General features: G+C 32.6%; 1 protein-coding gene across 2 annotated transcripts in view; it reads right to left on the minus strand.

The window, feature by feature from the left end:
- LOC121378667 overlaps positions 1-21,747 on the minus strand; it is a 159,300-nt gene that overhangs the window by 51,405 nt on the left and 86,148 nt on the right. For both annotated transcript variants that reach the window (XM_041506945.1, XM_041506947.1), the window contains 22 exons: positions 21,252-21,380; positions 20,152-20,334; positions 19,267-19,389; positions 18,803-18,991; positions 17,650-17,772; positions 16,828-17,010; positions 15,792-15,920; positions 14,037-14,228; positions 12,750-12,887; positions 11,798-11,983; positions 11,244-11,366; positions 10,005-10,187; positions 9,120-9,251; positions 8,615-8,800; positions 7,042-7,185; positions 5,978-6,163; positions 5,260-5,388; positions 4,191-4,373; positions 3,112-3,237; positions 2,508-2,693; positions 1,498-1,623; positions 259-447 (listed from right to left, as the gene is read on the minus strand). In XM_041506945.1, the coding sequence (XP_041362879.1) occupies positions 259-447; positions 1,498-1,623; positions 2,508-2,693; positions 3,112-3,237; positions 4,191-4,373; positions 5,260-5,388; positions 5,978-6,163; positions 7,042-7,185; positions 8,615-8,800; positions 9,120-9,251; positions 10,005-10,187; positions 11,244-11,366; positions 11,798-11,983; positions 12,750-12,887; positions 14,037-14,228; positions 15,792-15,920; positions 16,828-17,010; positions 17,650-17,772; positions 18,803-18,991; positions 19,267-19,389; positions 20,152-20,334; positions 21,252-21,380 (3,468 nt within the window). The remainder of the gene's footprint in view (positions 1-258; positions 448-1,497; positions 1,624-2,507; positions 2,694-3,111; positions 3,238-4,190; positions 4,374-5,259; positions 5,389-5,977; positions 6,164-7,041; positions 7,186-8,614; positions 8,801-9,119; positions 9,252-10,004; positions 10,188-11,243; positions 11,367-11,797; positions 11,984-12,749; positions 12,888-14,036; positions 14,229-15,791; positions 15,921-16,827; positions 17,011-17,649; positions 17,773-18,802; positions 18,992-19,266; positions 19,390-20,151; positions 20,335-21,251; positions 21,381-21,747) is intronic.

Here is a 21,747-nt window from a genome sequence, read left to right on the forward strand (position 1 = left end):
ACATTTATGCTGTAAATGTATTAAATGTTAGACACATCCAATAACAGAAAAATAACAAGGACTTTAAAAAAAAACACTGACTGAGACAATTATATTCTTAAACCCCATAAAATAAAATAAAAATCAGATTGTTACGAGCCGAATGATCCTTTCTTCACTCCATGTAAGTAACACGAATATGGAATAAATTAGCACAATATCATCTTAACAGAACTTGAAGGATTTGTTGATCATGAACAAAACTGAACAAAATCTTACTCCAAGGTCCTCGTCAATTGCTGTAACATTCGCAACCTCAGATCCAATTGGTATATCTTCACGAGTTACGTTGTAATATTCATCCTTTGGAATAAACCGTGGCCCATGGTTATTTCTATTCACAGTAATGATGGCTGTTGATGTTGCTCGTCGTTTGGGGAACACACTGTCATATGCTACCAGGATTAGCTACAATACAAATAGATATAAATCAATATTTAGGATAAAAACAAATGTTGGTTTGAAAATATTTTAGTGCAGTAACAACATCATCTTATTTTTCTTAGTATATATCTAAATTAATTCAATAGCAAATAATTTACCATTTTGAAAGATCATATTAACCATTTTATCAAATATTTCTGCAAAATACAACCTATCTTCTTCTGACCTCCATTTTTCTTTTAGACAGTTGTTTTATATGAAGAGTTCATTTCAGATTAAGTACAAGTCAACAATGTGACAATAAATAAAGCTTCCATAAACATGTGATAAATGCCCACTAAAGAGATGTTATAACTACTTTGTGTAGTAAACACATGTTGCAGCACCACCACTTTTTTCTCAAAAGGACATAAATGGATTTATTACCTAAGCGGTCACTCATAACAGGGAAAATAATTTTGATATTTTCTCAGTGGGAAATATTCTGCATTGGTGTAACATATACTACTATTAGTCAATTTGATGCTTACAAACCAATGACTTTGTTAGTATTAAATATGAAGTCATCACAATTTAGCAAACACACAAAATGACGTGACATAGTTTAAAGAATTTGCCTTTACGGCTTTCTGTTTTCAGTGTTAAACTTGTAATAAAATATTAGTTTAATGCAATTCATTACAGATTTTTTTAAAACAAAATATATAGCAGTTAGCTTTTGAAAATGATCTATAAACCAAGATTAAAATACAAAGTTATAGCAATACTCACAGTGTGTAAAGTGGTTTACATAATCTCTCGTGTACAAGTATGTATAATTTATAGGCTTTTGGGGGGGGGACAAGCTGGGGTAATAAATAGAATAACAAACTCTATACCAGTTATTAACAAATTTATGTCCCTCGTGAAATAATTTTACTTGTCACTCACCAAAGATCGTGACAAGTGAAAATTATTTCAATTGGAACATAAATTTGGTAATAACTGGTAACTCATTTATTATCCTCTATATATCACGTTTTGGAAATGACCTCTTCATATGGACACCATTAATAACAATTCAATAATACTTACTCTGTATGTCCGAAGCTGTAGTGGATCATAACGAATGATTTTCGTCAACGAAATCACACCAGTTGTGTTGTGAATTGCAAAGTAATTCAGTGCTGGGTATCCACTTGCTTCATAAATGATGGTGCCCTAAATGGAAGTGAAGTATATATAATATTAATTACTATATTAACATCGGTAAAATAAAATTATGGCCAACTGTTTCAAAATGTAGCTAACGACTGACACAGTTGGATACCATTTAAACCTAACTCTGACTACTGGATTAATGTTTAACAAAAACCATGTTGAAGAGCACGAGTTGGGTACATTTTTAAGCTTCTAATTACTGGATAAATTTTCGACATAAACCATGTTGATAGTGGTTCAGGTTTATAACGTTTACTCACATATTTTACATATAAAATAATGCTTGTGGGTTTTCACATTTTTATGATAGGAGCAGTTAATGCTTTTAAAATTACAAAAAAAAATCCATGTTTTTTTTTTTTTTTTACACATTCTCAAAAATTGGATTTATGTCACAGCACTACTGTTTATTTCATTGGTTGGTATAGCTGTATCATGTCATCACCATGAAGCAGCGAAATGTCTTTAAATCAATCTCCCACACATATATCATACAGTGTTCTCTCCAATGGGTGGTGTAAGAAAGGCACTTGTTTTCTAAATATTCAAATTTTAAAAGTAGGGACTGTTGGACAAATTTGCAGGTGATATACTTTTCCATTGACCAAATGTGGAAAAAAACCCCAAAAATTTAAAACAAGACAAAAAGCTTTAGCTATAAATACCATACAGTGTTTAAGAGGAACAAGTACCTTTAAGTAAATACAACAGAAATTAAAAGACGCAGCCCATTTATGTTACTTGTTTCAGTGTAAGAAAACATCAAATTCATGACTTCAGTTACAAATAACTATAATTCTCATTGTTTATTTTTTTTCTAGTATTACATTATGCGAAACCTATTTAAGAGCTGCTAAAATGAATTTTATGAAGAATCTGCCTACTTTTTTATCACTGTCTGTTGCCAAAATGTTAGTCATAACATCCTGAGGTGTAAGACCTTCATCAATTGTCTTCCGATAGAGTGTTGACGTGAAACGAGGGTCAGCATCAAGATCAACAGTTATCAGGGCAGATGTTGTAGCGGTCTTTTCATTCACTGGACGCTGGTCAGTGGCAACAAGGGTAATCTGAAACAAACACAAAATACTATATTTTTACATTCAATGTGACAACATTTTTAGTTTGAACTGTAGAGTAGTATGTTTAAAAACCCCACCTTAAAACCCCCTACAATAATCTTGCATTTTATACATGAGACACATAAAATTGATCGATATAATAAACACTATTAAGAATTAGCTTTCTGTATACAAAATAATTAATTTTTAATAAACATTTTTACCTTATTAAATCTATATATTATTTTATCTTGCTTATACAAGCATGGATATAACAAAAGTTTGTTTTGTCATAAAGTTTAGATCCTAAAACATCAAAATAGAATGAAATTTATTAATATATGACAATGGTTACAAATAAAAGGTAAATAAAAAACAAACTTGAAACATAATTTAAATAAATATTTAACAAAAACAAGCTACATACATTAAAAAATGTCTGAGGAGTTCTTTCCAGTGATGACTTCAAATAAATAATTCCGCTGTATGAATGCATGAAGAAATATTTGTCAATGGCTGGTGTGGGGTTTAGGAATCTGTAAATGGGAATATCCTGAAAAACAGATATAATAATAAATATTTAGATCATAATATAAGTGCATCTAAACACAAACTAAATGCAGTATTAAGTTAAGTCACAATCACTGGTTATAAACATTAAGAGAATCTATCTGGCTTGAAGAAAACAAGGGGCGGGATGTAGCCCAATGGTAAATACTTGTAATGATTGTTATTTTGTTGGAATATATCTGCAATTTTTAAAGTATACAATGTGTACATTGATGACATTTTCTGTTCATCCAGAGCTAGCCCTGTTTATGATTTTGTTTATAGGGGCGTGACATAGCTGAGTTGTAAAGTGCTCGCTTGATGCACGGTCCGTTTAGAATCAATTCCCGTTGGTGGGCCCATTGGGCTATTTCTCGTTCCAGCCAGTGCACCAAGACTGGTATATCAAAGGCTGTGGTATGTGCTATCCTGTCTGTGGGATGGTGCATATAAAAAATCCTTGCTACTAATGGAAAAATGTTGAGGGTTTCCTCTAAGATTATGTTAAAATTACCAAATGTTTGCCATCCAATAGCCGATGATTAATAAATCAATGTGCTCTAGTGGTGTCGTTATACAAAATAAACTTTATTGATGAAAACAGGAAATTTGTAAACTGAAAGATCTAAAACTTTAATTAGGAACTGACAAGTATTAGTTTACACAGAATTAGTTTCAGCATAAATACTATATTGTATATGTAAGTGTATGTGTAATTAGGTACCATATATAAATGTATGAAAATGAATGTAATGTATGCATGCAATATCTGTGTGTCTGTATGTATATATGTTTTCAAATAAGTGTTTCAAATTGTTAATTATCCATTTGTTAAAGATGTACATACAATTTTAACTTAAACACACAGCATGGAAGGACACACTGAAGCAAAAAAAAAAAAAAGAGTATAAAAACTGCCAAGTGGGAATTACAAAAAAACCCTAAAAAACATCTTACTCCATCAAGGTCTTGTGCTTTAGTGGCGATAACCTCAGTCCCAACTTTGTGGTATTCAGTAATTTGTTTTGAATATGGATGAAGCTCAAACTGCGGTCCCTGGCTATTTCTACGAACACGTATTGACACATCTGCTGTGGCTTTTCTGCGTGGCTCAGCAGAATCAAAGGCAACAACTTGAAACTATATTAAGAAAAATCAAGAATGGAATTAAAATAGAAAACCAAAGTAATGTATCATGAGTAACAAAAAATCAAAATGTTGAATACAAGCCACGACTCTTTATACAGCATATCGTAAGCTGATGTTAACTAGTCCATTACGTAGTGATCTTAACATGGGATTGCCTGTTGATCAATTTGTAATATACTAAAATGTCAATAAATAAAGTTAGAAAAAATTAGTCCACTATTAGAAACCTGATCCTTATTTCCAACCCCTCTACATTTATTGAATGAGTATGTCCCCACATAAAGGTAACTATTTTTTAAACTAATGGAATTCTAACAGGCCAATGGATCAAATTCCCTCAGCAGACCCATGACATATGCTTAACATATTTAACTCTATTCTCAATTGTTTATAGGCATTGGAATTATTAAACCACAAAAACATTTAACGTGAGTGGGAAGTAACAACAGTGTTAATTTATCAACATGCAACTGTAACTGAAAAAGGCACACTTAGGGGGCAGGGCCCCTTTTTTGTCAATGAACTGCACCCTACCAACATCAGGGATATGATATCCATTTGAAAATAGAATATCTAAAAAGATTAAGTCTTTCTTACACTTTAACAAATATAATTTTTTAGCAGTCAGGTCCAATTTAATATGAGAATTTAAAAACAGAAAAAAAACCTACAAAATCAAATCCCTGGAATGTTGTCGCTCCCTCAATTTAAGATCTCATGTTCTAGTCATCATATTCCACCTAAGTTTCTTGTCTCATTCATTAACCCAATCCTGTACCTGCTCCTATTAAATGTTTAAAGATTAGGTTTTCTTGGTTTTGTACCAAGGAATGAAAATACTAGATAAATACGTCAATTAGAAATAAATGAATTTCACCTGAAACAGGACTTCTGTGTCTTTCATCAAGCTTCTGCCAAGGGTAATGTTTCCACTAGTACCGTCCAGCAAGAAGTATGGTGGCCTCAACTGGCCAGGAGCATAGTCATATTCCACTCTGCCTCCAGTCTGAAAAAAGGAATTAGTTAAGATTTCCAAACAGCAAAGACAAACTCAAGAGAAGGCACAGCATATCTAATCGTAAATGCACCTACAAATATCTATAGCCTGCCTATTTAGAAACCCTAAAAATCATTTGCTATAAAAAATTAGATTATTTCATATTAAACCCTAACTTTACTTGTAAGTATAATTAATTATAATTATATACAGTGAAACTTCTCTAAACCGGACACCCTCAGGACCAAGTAAAAAGTCTGCTTTTAAGAGGTATCTGGTTTAGATACAGATATTTAAAAAGGGGCCGTGAAAAACGTCTGGTTTTGAGGGAATTCTGGTTAACAGAGGGTCCAGTTTCGAGAGGTTTCACTGTAGTTAATATGGTTATATTTGTTTTAAGTTCCTTGCTATGTTTCTTAAAAGAAAGTGTAAAAAGCAGATAACTCTGAAATATAACTCCCTAGTCTTAAAGGGAGAATTTTTATTACACTTGAATACTATCCCCTTCACCCACCGAAAAATAAAAACATTTACAAAGGGATCTGCCCCAGAAATTATTTTATTATATTTCTAAACATGATCTCAAACTGTCCATTACCTTCAAATCAGGATCTGTGGCACTAATTTTGAGAACGGTGTCACCTACGGGGAAGTTATCATCAATAACAGGTGCATATGGTGTATTCACGAATATGGGAGGTCTTCCGTCCTTATTGATTGAAATACTGACAGAAGTATTTATGCACTTCTGTGGTATGCCATTGTCGCAAGCTGTCACAATCACCTAGAAGAAAAAGCATGTTATGTATTAATATCAGTGTTGGGAAACAGTTAGAATTTATTTATCAATCATCAGTTACAATCGGTTTACATCAACTGATCAACTTCTGATTACGAAATTAGTTAGAATTAAATGAACATATGAAGGATGCACATAATGTTGTGTTCACCCGAATACAAATCGCACATTTTACCTTTAATAACTATTTAATACCTTTTTTCTTTATGTATACATGAAAACAAACATCAATTCCATTACCTAAACTGGAACAATCACAGTGATAATTTTCCATGTGAACTGATTATGGATTATTATTGACTGATCATCACATCAGTAGAGCCCAAACGATCAATTTTCTATTATAATTGATCATTAGAACATCACTAATTATTATTAATGAAAAGAACTATAGGGATTCAGTCCTATCGTGTTCTATTACTAAGTTATGGCCGGCTCCATGTACAAGATAAGAAAGCAAAAACAACTGCTTCTCAATGACAAAATACATTAAACTAGGCTGTAACTAATAAAACAGACACCTCATTAAACATACACTTACATTAATAAAAATAATGAATTTGGTAAATAAACCCAGGTTTACAGCTGGTGCTGAATTTACCACAAGTAATTAAAATACTTAAAAACACTTACATTTAAAGAAAGATTAAATTTGGTAATTAAACCCAGTTTACAGCTGGTTCTGACTTTGCTACCAGTAATTAAAACACTTAAAAACACTTACATTTAAAGAAAGAATGAATTTTGTAATTAAACCCAGTTTACAGCTACTAGAGAATGTGTCACAAATAATTGAAACAGCATGTGATGGAAGCTTTGTTTGAAATTGTAAATTGCTATAACACCTATTGCAGATAACTTACCACAAAGCTGACAATGTTGGTGCCAAGAAGCGACTGCTTTAAGAAGATTCGTCCAGAGTCTGTGTCTATATAGAAGTAGTTGGAAGGTCCAGAGCTGAGGCCACGTTGAGCTGTTTCTTCTGTTATACTGTATCTAATCTTATCCTGCAAAAGAGGAACAAGCAAAATAAATACCCATTATCAACTGTGAGAAAAGGAATCTGCCAAATAAATATCCATTCTTTTATATCCTCACATGGAACATACTAAATTACATACTGAAAATAATTTTCATAATAAATATCTGATCTCCTCATAAATTTTTGTTTAGTATGAACAAAACAAGCCATATGAGAGTATTTCTAAAGCAATACATGTCCCCTACTGGGACCAACAAATTTTCATATCTCCTAAGTTCAAGGGCCATAACTGTCAAAAATTTGTAAATCACCATAAAGTCAAACTAGATCTGTAGCAGTACATGATACAGCTGAACACAAAATGTTAGCTCATTATCTTGATGCTATGCGGGAAAAAAGGTCCGAAAACTATATGTGAGACAGACGGACAGATGGATAAGAACGGGACCAATAGGGAACTAACAATATTTATTACCCCAGCAGTCACTCATAACAGGGAAAATATTTTCCATATTTTCTCGGTGAGATATATTCTGTATTGGTCTAACGAACAATACTATTGGACAATGTGATGCTTACAAACCAATGACCTTGTCGGTACTAAATATGACATCATCACGATTTGGCAAAGACACAAAATGACATCATGTAATTTAAGAGTTTGCATTTATGGCTCTCTGTTTTTGGTGTTAAATTTATAACAAAATGTTATTTTAATGCAATTCATTATAAATTTTGTAGCAGAATAAAAAGAACTTTTGTTTTTGAAAATTATCTATGAACGTGATTAAATTACAAAGTTATAGCAATTCTCAGAACAGTGTGTAAAGTGGTTTACATCGTTTCTATACAGGTTGGCCTTTGTGCATGTGCGTAAAAAATAAAGGCTTTTAGAGAAAAAATATCTGAGGTAATAAATAGAATAACAAACTCGGTACCAGTTATTAACAAATTTATGTCCCTCATGAAATCATTTTCATTTGTCACTCGCTAAAGCTCATAACAACTGAAAATTATTTAACTCTGGACATAATTTTGATAATAACCGGTAACTTGTTTATTTTCCTCTATATAATAACATGCCATGTGCCATAAATATTTTACTTACTGCCATTTACCCTATAAAAACTCTACAAAATAACACCACCAGTCAATATAAAAGTAATACTCTGTTACTGTTATTTAGGTGACATGCTTAATAACAGCAACAATTTAACCTGATGATGTTTTTGTGTTCACTTCACACAAAAAGATAATCAAACTTGTTGACATTTCAGGTGTATGATTTTTTGTGTGGACATTTTAAGATTTAAAGTTATGTACAAAAATTAACATATAAGGAAATCTAAATTATCCACTCAGCATAATGTGTTTTGTTAGTATACTGGATATTACATCTGATATCTTCATGTGAAAAACAAAAGTTAAATCCTAGCTAAACATTTTTTACTTACTGAGGTGTCGACATCAGTTGCTGTGACATCAATGACACGTCCAAACACTGCATGGTCTTCTGGTATTCTTGTAGAAAAATGAGTCAAGACCCAGGACGGTCTGTTAGGATTCCTATTTACTTCAATTGTGCATGTTGTCCGGCCACGGTTTTTCTCTCTCATCTGATCATAGGCCTCGATGACCAACTAAAGAAAATTATGCATGTCTTTGTTTAGACTTGTAAGTCTTAAAAAACTACATTTGCCCCTTCCTTCAATTAAAATGCACTATTTTTCATAAAGTGAATTTGTACTATTTTATATTCCAAGTAAGAAAGGATTGCATAGAATGGTTCAATAATTATAAAACAATATTTATGTTGTCATAAGCAGTAAAGCAAGTGAGCAAAGAAAAAAAAAAATTCATAAAATATTTTAAATATTTTAGATAACTTAATAACATTTCATGACTACACTATATATCAGTGAGAATTAATTTGTTTTAGAGAATATCATTTACTCTTACCCTATACTCCATCTGTCGTTCATAATCCTGTTTGAGATCTCGTTGTAATGTTATCTTTCCAGTGGTGGTGTTGACCATGAAGAAGCTTGGTGCGGGATAGTTGCCAACCACATCATACCGAAGAACCACATTCTGAAAAATGATGATCAGACAAGATACTTGTGTGAATCAACACATGGAATGAACAAGTTTTTAAAGTCACTATAATTTTCATTCAGAATTATCTGGAAGGAGTCTTCTCAGAAAACATAAATTTATAAGGAAAGGAAAGGAATATTTGTTCAATGGAATCTCTGAACAACTGATGTATTTTTTGTGTTGTGCTGTCATTAAACATTCATTCATTCGTTCTCTAAACATATCGTTATTGTAACACTTAGTCAAGACAGAAAAAGAGGAAACCCACAAAGGTTACACCTACCAAACATTTTCATTTCATTTCAACTAATTTTCATGCTTATATCCAATTAAGGTTCAAGCACGCTGTCCTGGGCACACACCCCAGCTATCTGACCAGGACAGTGGGTTAGTTGTTAGTGAGAGAAAAGAGGTTGTAATGGTCTTACACATATACATTGAGTCATTAAAACTCGCTCTGGGTGGGAGCCGGTACCAGGCTGCGAACCCTGTACATACCAGCCTTATGTCTGATGGCTTAACAACGACACCATCGAGGCTGGTCTACCAAACAAAAGCAGCAAGGTTTCTGTTTGAAGCATATTGTTGTAGACAGGACAGCACAGGCTTTAATGGACCAGGCAGGGGGCTCTGGTTAGGTTGGGGGAATATTCTGAGACCATCCATTGTGATTGATCCTACGACACGTTCTCATAAACATAAAGCTTTACGTATTTTTAATGCTGTCAAAAGCTTATCAAGGCTTACCACTCCATCCGCGTCATTTGCTCGAACTGTGGTAATATCTGTTCCAGGCTGAACGTTTTCGATGATTCTCGAACGACAGATGCCAATGAATGATGGAGTAAACCTATCTCGAGTAATGTCAATAAATGCATCAACTGTTGTCCATCGTTTAGGATAGCCATTATCGGTCACATTTATAACCATCTGTTAAATAAAAATAAAAACAATATTACACAAGAATAAACAAAAAATAATAAATATCAAGTTATATAACTACTGAATGCTATGTTCTGTCCTGTGGGCCATAAGATGCAGATGTAAGACTTCAATGATTGTTGGATTGTTTTGTGTCCCTATGCTCTCATGTTGCCCCATTTTTAAGTTTAATTTATTTTTACACAGCATAACTTAATGTATTCAGACGATTGACAAATTTTCTTTGTAATCAATCATGAACTTAATTACTAAGTGCCATACTCAAAATTTGAAAAGGCCTATATATATATTTTTTTCATACAGAGATTAACAGATTAATGACATTCATTCAATGAATAGGATAAAGGTGGTATCCTACATCATTAACCTGTTACTATTTTCATGAAATAATCTGATAAAAAGAAAGAACAAATCATATTTATTCCCAACTTTTGACAGGTAACAATTTAAGCATGCATATGGGTTATCCTTCTGTTTATTAACGGAATGTTAAAAAATAAGTGTGGTTTTTAAAAATTATTTTAGAAATTCTAGAATTCAGTAGCCTGATGCCCAAAACCAGTGTTTTTAGCCTCAAGCCAGAAATAATTACCCTCAAAAACTGCATGCAAGAACTACATGATTTTTTTTTTTGCTGTTATAAAATTCACATTAATCATCTCCCTCACGAATATTTTGCCACTGGTAATATGCAACCCATCTTTAACATTAATCTACCTACCGATGTAATTTTATTCATGTCTATGTGTAATGCAGGCGATTTCAAATGAGTATATTATTTTATTGTTTTAAAGACAAGAGTTATACAAGAAATATATATATATATATATATATATTTAAATACACCATAATATAGTGAAATAATATACAGAGTATTTAATGCTTTAAAATTTGTAGTCATATCACTTTATATATATATATATATATATATATATATATATCTGTGTGTGTGTGTGTGTGTGTTGTGTGTGTGTGTATGGATGATATTCAACATGTGTCTTTTATGCAAATGGAACATTACTTATGAAGAATTGACACACATACCCTGTATGAATTCTTGGTGCCAGGGACAAGAGACTTGATGAGACTTATAATTCCTGTTTCAGAATTAATTGAAAAATATTCCATTGTATCGGGTTCACCATTTGCATAGTACTGAAGATGGTCCTAAAAAACCAGAAAAGACATTGTCAAAAATACAATAAAAAACAATTATCATTTGTCTGCTAAAAAGTGCCAAATTTATTATTAAAAAAGCAAAATAAAACCAAATAAATTACACAGCATATTTAAAATGTTTTTGTTTTTTTTGGGTGGGTGGGTAAATATATTCCACCAGTATAAAGGCTACTCCTTATTATAGATTATGAAAAATGATCTTTAACATAGACTGTATTGTAGACAGTATAGCACATGCTATGACTAACAACCAGAATTGGTTATGTCCACTTATTACTAAAATGAAAGTAGTTCACTATTTTCAAAAAAAATTTGAGGGGTTAAGTATTTAAATTTGGAAAGCTATACAGAGCTTACCACAGAGGTAAATCTCACTCTCAAATTACTACCAAGTTATGCAGATATATCTTATGTCTTACATCCACATTGCTATCTGTAGCATTGACATCTAGAACCTTTGTGCCAGGAACTGTTTCTTCATCAATTGTTGTTCTGTATGGTGTGCCGATAAACCTTGGAGAAAACTCATTACGAGTGACTCTAATTACTATTTCTTGATCAACAAAGTCTTCAGGATATGCACTGTCATAAGCCCGAACTGTCATCTGCAAAAGTACAAATATATATACATACGTACATACGTACATACATACATACATACATACATACATACATACATACATACATACATACATACATACATACATACATACATACATACATACATATATATATTTATTAACTGAATTCAGGTGCCATAGGACTGATGAAATGTACTGGTATACACAGAGTGCCAGATTAGAAAATTTTACTTGACTTAAAAATATTTTCAGCAACAATATAACTATTTAGCATTTTAAAAAAATAGTAGATTCCTTTTTATTATCTCAGTGTAAAGTTAAAGTTACAGAACCTATATTTTAAACATTATTCAAGACAATTTAGATTTTTGAAATCAGACAGTACATCTGATTTTATTGTTTAGATTTTCTATTTCCGTACATCTGAAGTTTTTCTGGTCTCTAACACCACAAAATACATTTTTAGTATTATTAAAAATGCATGTGTCGCTAATAACTGATGACTATAGAAATGTGCTCCAATCTATTTTTTAAAGGATATTTCCCTGTTTCAGTGCCAGTGACATTTTGTTCACTCTATTGTAACTTTTCTAAATGTGTTAAAAGGTTTGTAGATTAAATAAATTTACTGTCCATTTTCACGGGTTGAAACTAGGGTCTGTGACTTTAACTAAAATCTCAAAAGTACAGTTTACTGTCTGGTATAGTGCACGAGTGAACAAATAAGGTTACACAGATAATACTGTTTAAACCACTGGAGTATATGTTGTACCTGAAATGAAATACTTACTCTGTAGGTAAGCTGAGTTCGGTCAGTGATGAGAGGGTTGACCAGTCTTAGTCCAGCAGTTTCTGTGATGTTATTTGGAACAAGCTTGAAGAAGTAGGCTCCAAAGTCATGTTGTACAAGTTTGTAAACCATGGTGCCCTGGTAAAACAAACTTTTTTGTAATTTTTATATAAACACAAGCTTTTTGTTTTGGTTTAACTAAACCACTAGAGCACATTGATTTATTAATCATTGGCTATAGCAAGGGATTGTTTATATGCACCATCACACAGACAGGATAACACATACCACTGCCTTTGATATACTAGTCGTGGTGCACTGGCTGGAATAAGAAATAGCCCAATGGGCCCACCGATAGAAATCGATGCCACAACGAAAGAAAGAAAGAAAGAAATGTTTTATTTAATGACGCACTCAACACATTTTATTTACGGTTATATGGCATCAGACATATGGTTAAGGACCACACAGATTTTGAGAGGAAACCCGCTGTCGCCACTACATGGGCTACTCTTTCCGATTAACAGCAAGGGATCTTTTATTTGCACTTCCCACAGGCAGGATAGCACAAACCATGGCCTTTGTTGAACCAGTTATGGATCACTGGTTGGTGCAAGTGGTTTACACCTACCCATTGAGCCTTGCGGAGCACTCACTCAGGGTTTGGAGTCAGTATCTGGATTAAAAATCTCATGACTCGACTGGGATCCGAACCCAGTACCTACCAGCCTGTAGACCGATGGCCTACCACGACGCCACCGAGGCCGGTAATGCCACAACGATTGCACATCAAGTGAGCACTTTACCACTGGGCTACATCCCGCCCTTATAAACAAAATCATACACAGGGCTAGCTCTGGATGAACAGAAAATTTCACAATTGTATACTTTAAAAATTGCAGAAATCTACAGTTATTTTCCAACAAAATAACAATCATTACATGTATTACATATTCATAATATAAGATGCTCCTTAAACAGCTAAATGTAGTAAACAGGGCATATTAATAAACTATAGGGTATATCTTCCTTAAATACTGAACAAAAAAGAAATGCTGGCTATCAGTGGGTGTTTCATAAAAGAAAAGTTTATCAATCAGGTTGGTGTTTTTTTCAAAAGAATTACTCACAATGTACATAAATGTTTTTCATTTTCACTATTATATATACTACTGTCAAAACATACATTTCATATTTTACCATAACTATACATGTATAGGAGCAAATTCAATATGTATAAACAAGGGTTCTGTGAATAACAAAATATATATAAAAAAGCCAACATACTCGTTTATCTGCGTCAGTTGCTATAACTGTAAGAATGTCGGCTGGGTTGACAGGTCTTTGCTCTGAGATGGTCTCTTCATAAGGTGTGTTCTGGAATCTTGGCCGTATTGTATTCCGCAGTACATTGATGGTGCAGTCAAGTTCAACAGTCTTTTCATTAATTGGTCTCTGGTCTCTCACTCTTAATTTAAACTGTTAAAGACAAAATGTTGAACATATTTATATCCATGTATTCACAGATTCGTCTACAGATTCAGGCCTAGTAAGGTGGCCAATGAAGATTTCATTCACCAGGATCAGTTATGTAGTAGTAGTAATAACATTCTCAGAATGGCACTAACAGCTTAAGGCAGACCTTGCAAATGACATTGGATATAAGTTTTTTTAACATTTACAACACCAACAAGATGTGCATATATTTAAGACTATTATCAAACAATATATTTGGTTTTGATGTAAAATGCAAATAGCCGACACAGCTAAAAATGGATAATCACCTTAACCGATGTCAATAAGACAAGTATAGAATTTCAACTTTTCATTATTTGTCAGTTACTATGTAAATTAATACTGCCCCTTGACTATGTTGCATTTTGTTTACCTTATAGGGTTTAAAAACAATAATATCAAACATTCTGAAAGTACTGCTAAAGCAATACATGTCCCCTACCGGACCCAACAAATGTTCTTATTTCTTAAGTTTAAGGACAATAACCCTGTCAAAAATGGGCAAATCCTCATGAAAGTCAAACTTTATCTGTAACTCTTAATAATAATGCTACACAAAACATTTCAGCTCAATCTCTTGTGGCATTATGAACAAAAATTCCAGAAAACTATATTCCTGACATATAAACAGACGGACAGACACTGATGCATAGAAGAAGACAAAACCTATATTCTTCTCTGATTGGACAGATAGATCATTTTATTACTTGTATCTGCTAAGGAACATTTGGAAGCCACATAAATTGTTAGTGTTAAGTACACTGACCAGATTAAAGCATTACAACTATGCCACAATTGTAATTTTAGTATTTGCAATTTTTGTTTGTGTTGACTGTTTGTTTTTTGTCCCCTGTATATGTTAAATTATTCCAGAAATATTGTTATTCTGTACTAGTAGTCCTTTAAGACCCATAGTAGCAAATCTATAAGGTTTCTAGTGAAGGGTACGGATCAGCACTCATTCAATTCAGTGAAATCAACTAGGACTTACAACCAACAAAAGCCAATGTTGCTTATGTAGTAGTTTCGGTATAAAGTGTTCCTATTGGCAGTAGCTAGTGGGCATTTCCATATTAGTTCATTTGGTAAAACTATGGACTCATATTGAAAGTATTTGGTTCGAATCTCCTTAGTGGAGATTCATTTATCTGTTACATATAAAGGCCACAGTACAAGCTATATGGTCATCTCTGCATAAAGAGTGACAGCAAACATGATTGTCAGATATTCCTGGATCTCACATTTAGTAAACCAAATGTCTAGGTCAATATATTTTGTATCTCATTCCACTTCCTTATTTCATTCCCCAAATGAAATGTTGGGATTTTGGTACTTTTTAAGACAATTTTAATGTATTTTATATCAATATATTTTATTATACTATATTAGAAGCATGTTACTTTAAACAATTTAGAAAGCAACAATTTCTTCAATGCAAATAAAACCCCATTATTTCGACATATAATGAAAACCAAACAAAATCAAGACAAATGAAAACTGTCACTCATGTCATAAAAGTGAACATACCCTATATGTCATGGTAGTGTCCATGGTTAGTTTCCGTAAGACAGAAATCTGACCAGTTTGACTGTTAATCCCAAATAATCGATTCACCACTGGCTGTACATTTGGAACAAGTGAATAGAACAGACGATCCTGAAAATAATAATTATTATGCAGATAAATGCCAAAGACCACGAGTTCACCAACTTACTATTAAAAATAAGTAATAAAATAGAAAATAGAAATATACTAACTTACAAATACATATGAATATGTAGTCACACACACACACACACACACACACACACACACACACACACACACACACACACATAAGGTTTTACAATGAGAAAATTTACATTCTGCTAATTACTTATTAAATGAAGGTTAGCATTATTATTTTTTTTATTTTTACAGTTCTTAATTTCAAAATTTATTCAAATTTTCATTATTATTCACAACATGCCTAAGTTAGCTATCTTTATACCTTTAATGCTGTTAAATACAATAGTTATTTCACCTGGTTGATGTGTACTGGTAATATATGAATAAGCTTGTTTATTACATATCAGGGCTTTAGATCTCACTAATTTGGGCACTTTTACTTTTTCTAAGTGCAGGAAGGTTGTTTTACTTTTAGTTCAGTACTGTCAGTAACAGCTGTTGGAAGAGTTGTAAAATTAAGAAATGCAATTTAAGTTATATTAATGTAATTAAACTTAACATTTCAGTGGTTCTAAGGTGAAATATTTTGAGTTTAGCATGTTTGTAATTCATCTGAGCGTGATTATTTTGAGTTTAGCATGTTTGTAATTCATCTGAGCGTGATTATTTTGAGTTTAGCATGTTTGTAATTCATCTGAGCGTGATTATTTTGAGTTTAGCATGTTTGTAATTCATCTGAGCGTGATTATTTTGAGTTTAGCATGTTTGTAATTCATCTGAGCGTGATTATTTTGAGTTTAGCATGTTTGTAATTCATCTGAGCGTGATTATTTTGGGAACAATGTTTATCTAATGTTTTGATGCAATCTAAAGCGTTAATTGCTCTAATACTTACATTTTCTGGATCTGAAGCGGTGATGTTGAGGAAGTTGGAACCAACAGGCACCAATTCTTCAACAGTTGCTTCACACCGCTGAACGTTCCATGTGGGTCTACCAGAGTTGCGCACCATTGTGACTGTCACTATTGTGGTGGTCACCTTTGTTGGCCGAGCATCATCACGAACGGTCACTTGGATCTATAAAATTCAACATCAGTGTTTTATTTACAATTTTTTAAAATTACAGTGCTGTTTGTTGAGTGAAGTAACATGTCAGAGTGTGAACTACTGTGAACTTGGACTAAAGCTAGAAAACATATGTTAAACTACCAACAGAGAGAAACAAGAAGTGGCATCTTAAGACAGGTGGTTGCTAATTTGTACTATACGAGATGTAGTTTGATAAATATGTAAGTCTGATGTCTAATGTTAGTACATTTTCACATTAAACTAGTGACAAATTTAAAGGTTGTTTTGTTAAACGACACCACTAGAGCACATTGATTTATTAATCATAGGCTATTGGAAGTCCAACATTTGGTTATTTTGATATATAGTCTTAGAGGAAACCTGCTGCATTTTTCCATTTGTAGCATGGGATCTTTTGTATATTAGACAGTTTTACAGACAATGTGATCTATTTAAAAAAATTCATACATATCACGCGTGGAAAAAATACAAATATTTGTCTAGACTTCTATCATGTACTTAACATATGGTCTGTTAAAACAATATGGCAAATGCATTTGTAATTAAAAACGTAATTTCAGTACACCAAAAATTAAAAGAAAGACTTTCTACAATGATGACTTGCGATAACTAAATAGTAAAGCTTACTTCATACGATGGGAAGTAATCGGTCTTGATGTCATTCACTAAACTAATCTGTGCTGAACGGTTGTTGATGTCAAAAAAGAATGGAGCCCGCAACTTGCCATCAATTGCAAAAAGAAGTCTACCCTGTAAAGAAAAAACCAAAAAACCTCTCAAATGAAACAAAATAAGAATAACAGCATCACAATGATACTGTAATTTGTGACACAGTATTACACAAGTGCTAGAGTTAGATTTAAGCAAATTTTAAACTACAGTTATTTGGTGTCCATTTCAACACATGGTTGAGAGAAAGAGAGAGGAAACCTGCTACCACCTCATAGGCTACTCCTAATGATAAAAGAGAAAGTTTGTTTTGTTTAATGACACCACTGGAGCACATAGATTAATTAATCATCAGCTAATCATCAAACATTTGGTAATTCTGACTCGTAGTCATCAGAGGAAACCTGCTACATTTTTTCTAATGCAGAAAGGGATCTTTTATATGCACTTTCCCACAGACAGGAAAGCACATACCACGACATTTGTCTAGTATGTTGGAACAAGAATAAACCCAATCAGCTGAATGGATCCAATGAAGTGGTTCGATCCTGCGACACAAGCACCTCAGGCGAGCACTCAACCGACTAAGCAAAATCCCACCCCCTAATGATAAAGCAACAAGGGATATTTTATATGCACTTTCTTCATAGACTGGTGAGTACATACTTCAACCTTTGATATATCAGTCATGGGACACTAGTTTGGACTGGAGACCTATCACACCTCAGGCAAGTGCTATGCCACTGAGCTACATCGCACCCCTTCTAGCTAGGATGGATTTCAATTTATTTTTTAATTTAACAACTGTGGAATTGACAGAGAGCAATTTAAAATCCAGTGAGGTCTTTTTCAAATAAATGAACGAACGAACGAACGAACGAACGAATGTTTAACGACACCCCAGCACAAAAATACACATTTATTTGGTCATTTTCTTTTAGAGTTTATTCAAATGAAGAACTGCTACAAATTATTAAAATACATTTCCTTTTTAATTTAATAAGGTATTATAAACTTAAAGTTCTAAGATACCATAATTTGTCCAAACATACTAGTATATATCTGAATAAAATCACTGTCTTGACAGCAATGCCTCTAAAAAAAATCTCACCTGAATATCATCATCAGTGGCGGCAACAATGTCATAGACAACAGAAGGCACCCGCTGACTATCATCCAATGTAAATGCGTAATTGTTTGACAAAAATCTTGGCGGTCTGTCCTGATCAACTGGGACAGTGATCACTGTTTGACATGACAATGGATTGGGAAATCCTCCATCACTGGCTTCGACTGTGAACTGTTTGAAAAAAAAAATATGCCATGAAATTACTAAACAAATTTAATCCTCAGTTGATTTTAAGTTCATTATAGCATACTTACTTAAGTTTCCAATTTTTAAAAACAAATTTTAAATCAGCATGTGAATGACTGCATTTAAAAAAAATTATGATTCACAATCCCACATTTCGGAAAGCTTCAATGCAAAATGAAAATAAATTAGCTTGGCAAATTTCAAGTCAACTGTGATATATAAAAATATAAACTGATAATCTGTGTTTAGCAAAAACTCACAGTAAACATTGTTGCTGTGGCTGGTACAGGCTTTTTCAAAACAACAACTCCAGTCACTTCATCAAGATAGAAATATTCTTTATCTTCAGGGTCATTTGAAACAATTCGATATCTAATAGTATCCTGCAAAAACAAAATCAACAGATGCATCTTTTGTAATAAATCCAAGGTCTTATTAGCTAACATTCTTCTTTTATTTCTTTTGGTGGTGGGGGAATGGACTGTATGTTTTTCTCTTATGGGTTGGTAATGAGAAAACGTAGCAAAGTGAAGCAACTATTAAAGTAATTTTTGATGTTTTGGTTGCTTAAAACATCTGGAGCCAAAATATTGACAGCACTTAAATATTTAATATTTAGTAAAACAAATTATGATCTGAAAAACATGCAGGGTCAGTGACAAACTAAGGCCATGAATTCTGAAGATAACAGAGTGTATAATCAATACTATAAGATAAATCGATGTGGTATAGCAATTAACTTTACGTTTTTTAAATAATGTTCCTAAGAACACATTGAAATATGGTTAAAATACATATTACACAATGAAACGGTGAATTATTTGTATAACTAGTACCATCACCATTATGATAAAATAAAACCATTAATAAACACAACTGGGTATTTTCATTAGCTAGATATAAAAATGTTGATAACATTAAAATAACCTTACAAGCTCTTGGCCAACAAAACATATTTTAAAAAGAATGTTATTTGGGCTTCTAGCTTTTCTTATTTTATTCCTATTTATTTATTTTTAAAAATGTAACTCTACAAAATATACAATTAAAAACCTTACAAAATATTCACTCGTGAGGGTTAAATTAAAAACAATTTGCAAAATTAATCATAATAGCTTTATAAATGCAGTTGCTAAGATACATACTCCATCACTGTCTGTAGCATTGACATCAGCAATAACTGTTCCTATGGGATCGAATTCGGTGATGCGTTTATTAATGGATTGAGATTGACACTGTGGTGAACTTGGGTTGCGATTCACAGTTATGGTTGCTCTTGTTTTACCCTTTGCATCAGGGTAGAAGGTGTCATAAGCTTCAAGATCCAACTGAAACAAAGTATAAAAATAATTAACATTTTGTTGCATATCATAATACTGAAAGGCTTCTAAACATTTAACTTCATCCATATGAAATACAAATTAAAACATTTGGTTGCTAGTGAACATTCATTATGGATATTATTAGAAATTAGCCATTAAACAGTTGCTTTACTGTTAATAAATTAAAAAAACAGGTTTCTGAGTAGAAAATAACTTCAAAGCACTTTAGTAAAGACAAAATTATTTATTAGTACTGGTCAATGGGTATAAAGTTTGTAAACAGATTAGTCTCGACTAACACCATCATTGCATTGCATTAATATCAATTCACTTTATCAGTTAACAATGGGTACTTAAAGAAAAGGAAAACAGTTTGCTTTGTTTAATGACACCACTAGAGCAAAATGATTTATTAATCATCGGCTATTTTCAATTTTTACATATAGTCTTAGAGGAAAGCCGCTACATTTTTCCATTAGTAGCAAGGAATCTTTTATATCCACCATCCCACAGACAGGATAGCACATACCACAGACAGGATACCATTGCCTTTGACATACCAATCGAGTGCACTGGCTGGAACGAGAAATAGCCCAATGGGTCCACTGATTGATCCCAAACCAACGGTGCATCAAGCGAGCGCTTTACCACTGGGCTACATCCTGCCCCATGGGCTGGGATAGCGCAGTTAATGAGCTTCACTTGGTTAACACTTGCATCTAATACAAATTCACTCATTGAAAGATTCAAGCATTAAAACAGTTATAAGAAACAAATTGATTTATTAATCATCGGCTATCAACTTTAATTGAGCTCCAGTCCTGTGGTCACATTCAAGCTGACTTCAGCAAAAACTTGAGATAGCTGTAAAGCAGATGGAGAATATTCACTATTGAATAAAATGCGACCAAATATGTACTTACGTAATAGACACCACTCTTCATGCTGTCAAGCGTCAAAGATTGAGACAGAGTTATCTCTCCAGAAACAGGATCAATTCTGAAGAAAGATGGGGCTGGATACATACCAACCATTTCATATCGAATTTGCTCCTTAAAAACAAAACAAAAATATACATTTTAATATAACAATGAACGAGATTGCAACTTTATATTATATTTTACAACCTAAATTTCAAATTAATTTTCAGTACAATCAAGGAATATTGTAAACTGTACAATTGGTATAACAATAGGTTTTATTTTACCATTAACAGTAATTAATAAAACACATTGTGTGAGTGTATATAGGTATACATTTAATTTATTTTCCCTATAATCGCAAATTACAATTATAAATTAGTACTGAATAGATAAATATATTATTTAATTAAAAAAATTCCCTGAAAGTTAACATCATATTGTCATTTGTAGTATTTACAATCAACATATATCAGTTTATTATAGAAATATGAATATT

The sequence above is a fragment of the Gigantopelta aegis genome, chromosome 8, assembly GCF_016097555.1.
Source record: "Gigantopelta aegis isolate Gae_Host chromosome 8, Gae_host_genome, whole genome shotgun sequence".
In the NCBI taxonomy this organism is placed as follows: Eukaryota; Metazoa; Mollusca; class Gastropoda; order Neomphalida; family Peltospiridae; genus Gigantopelta; species Gigantopelta aegis.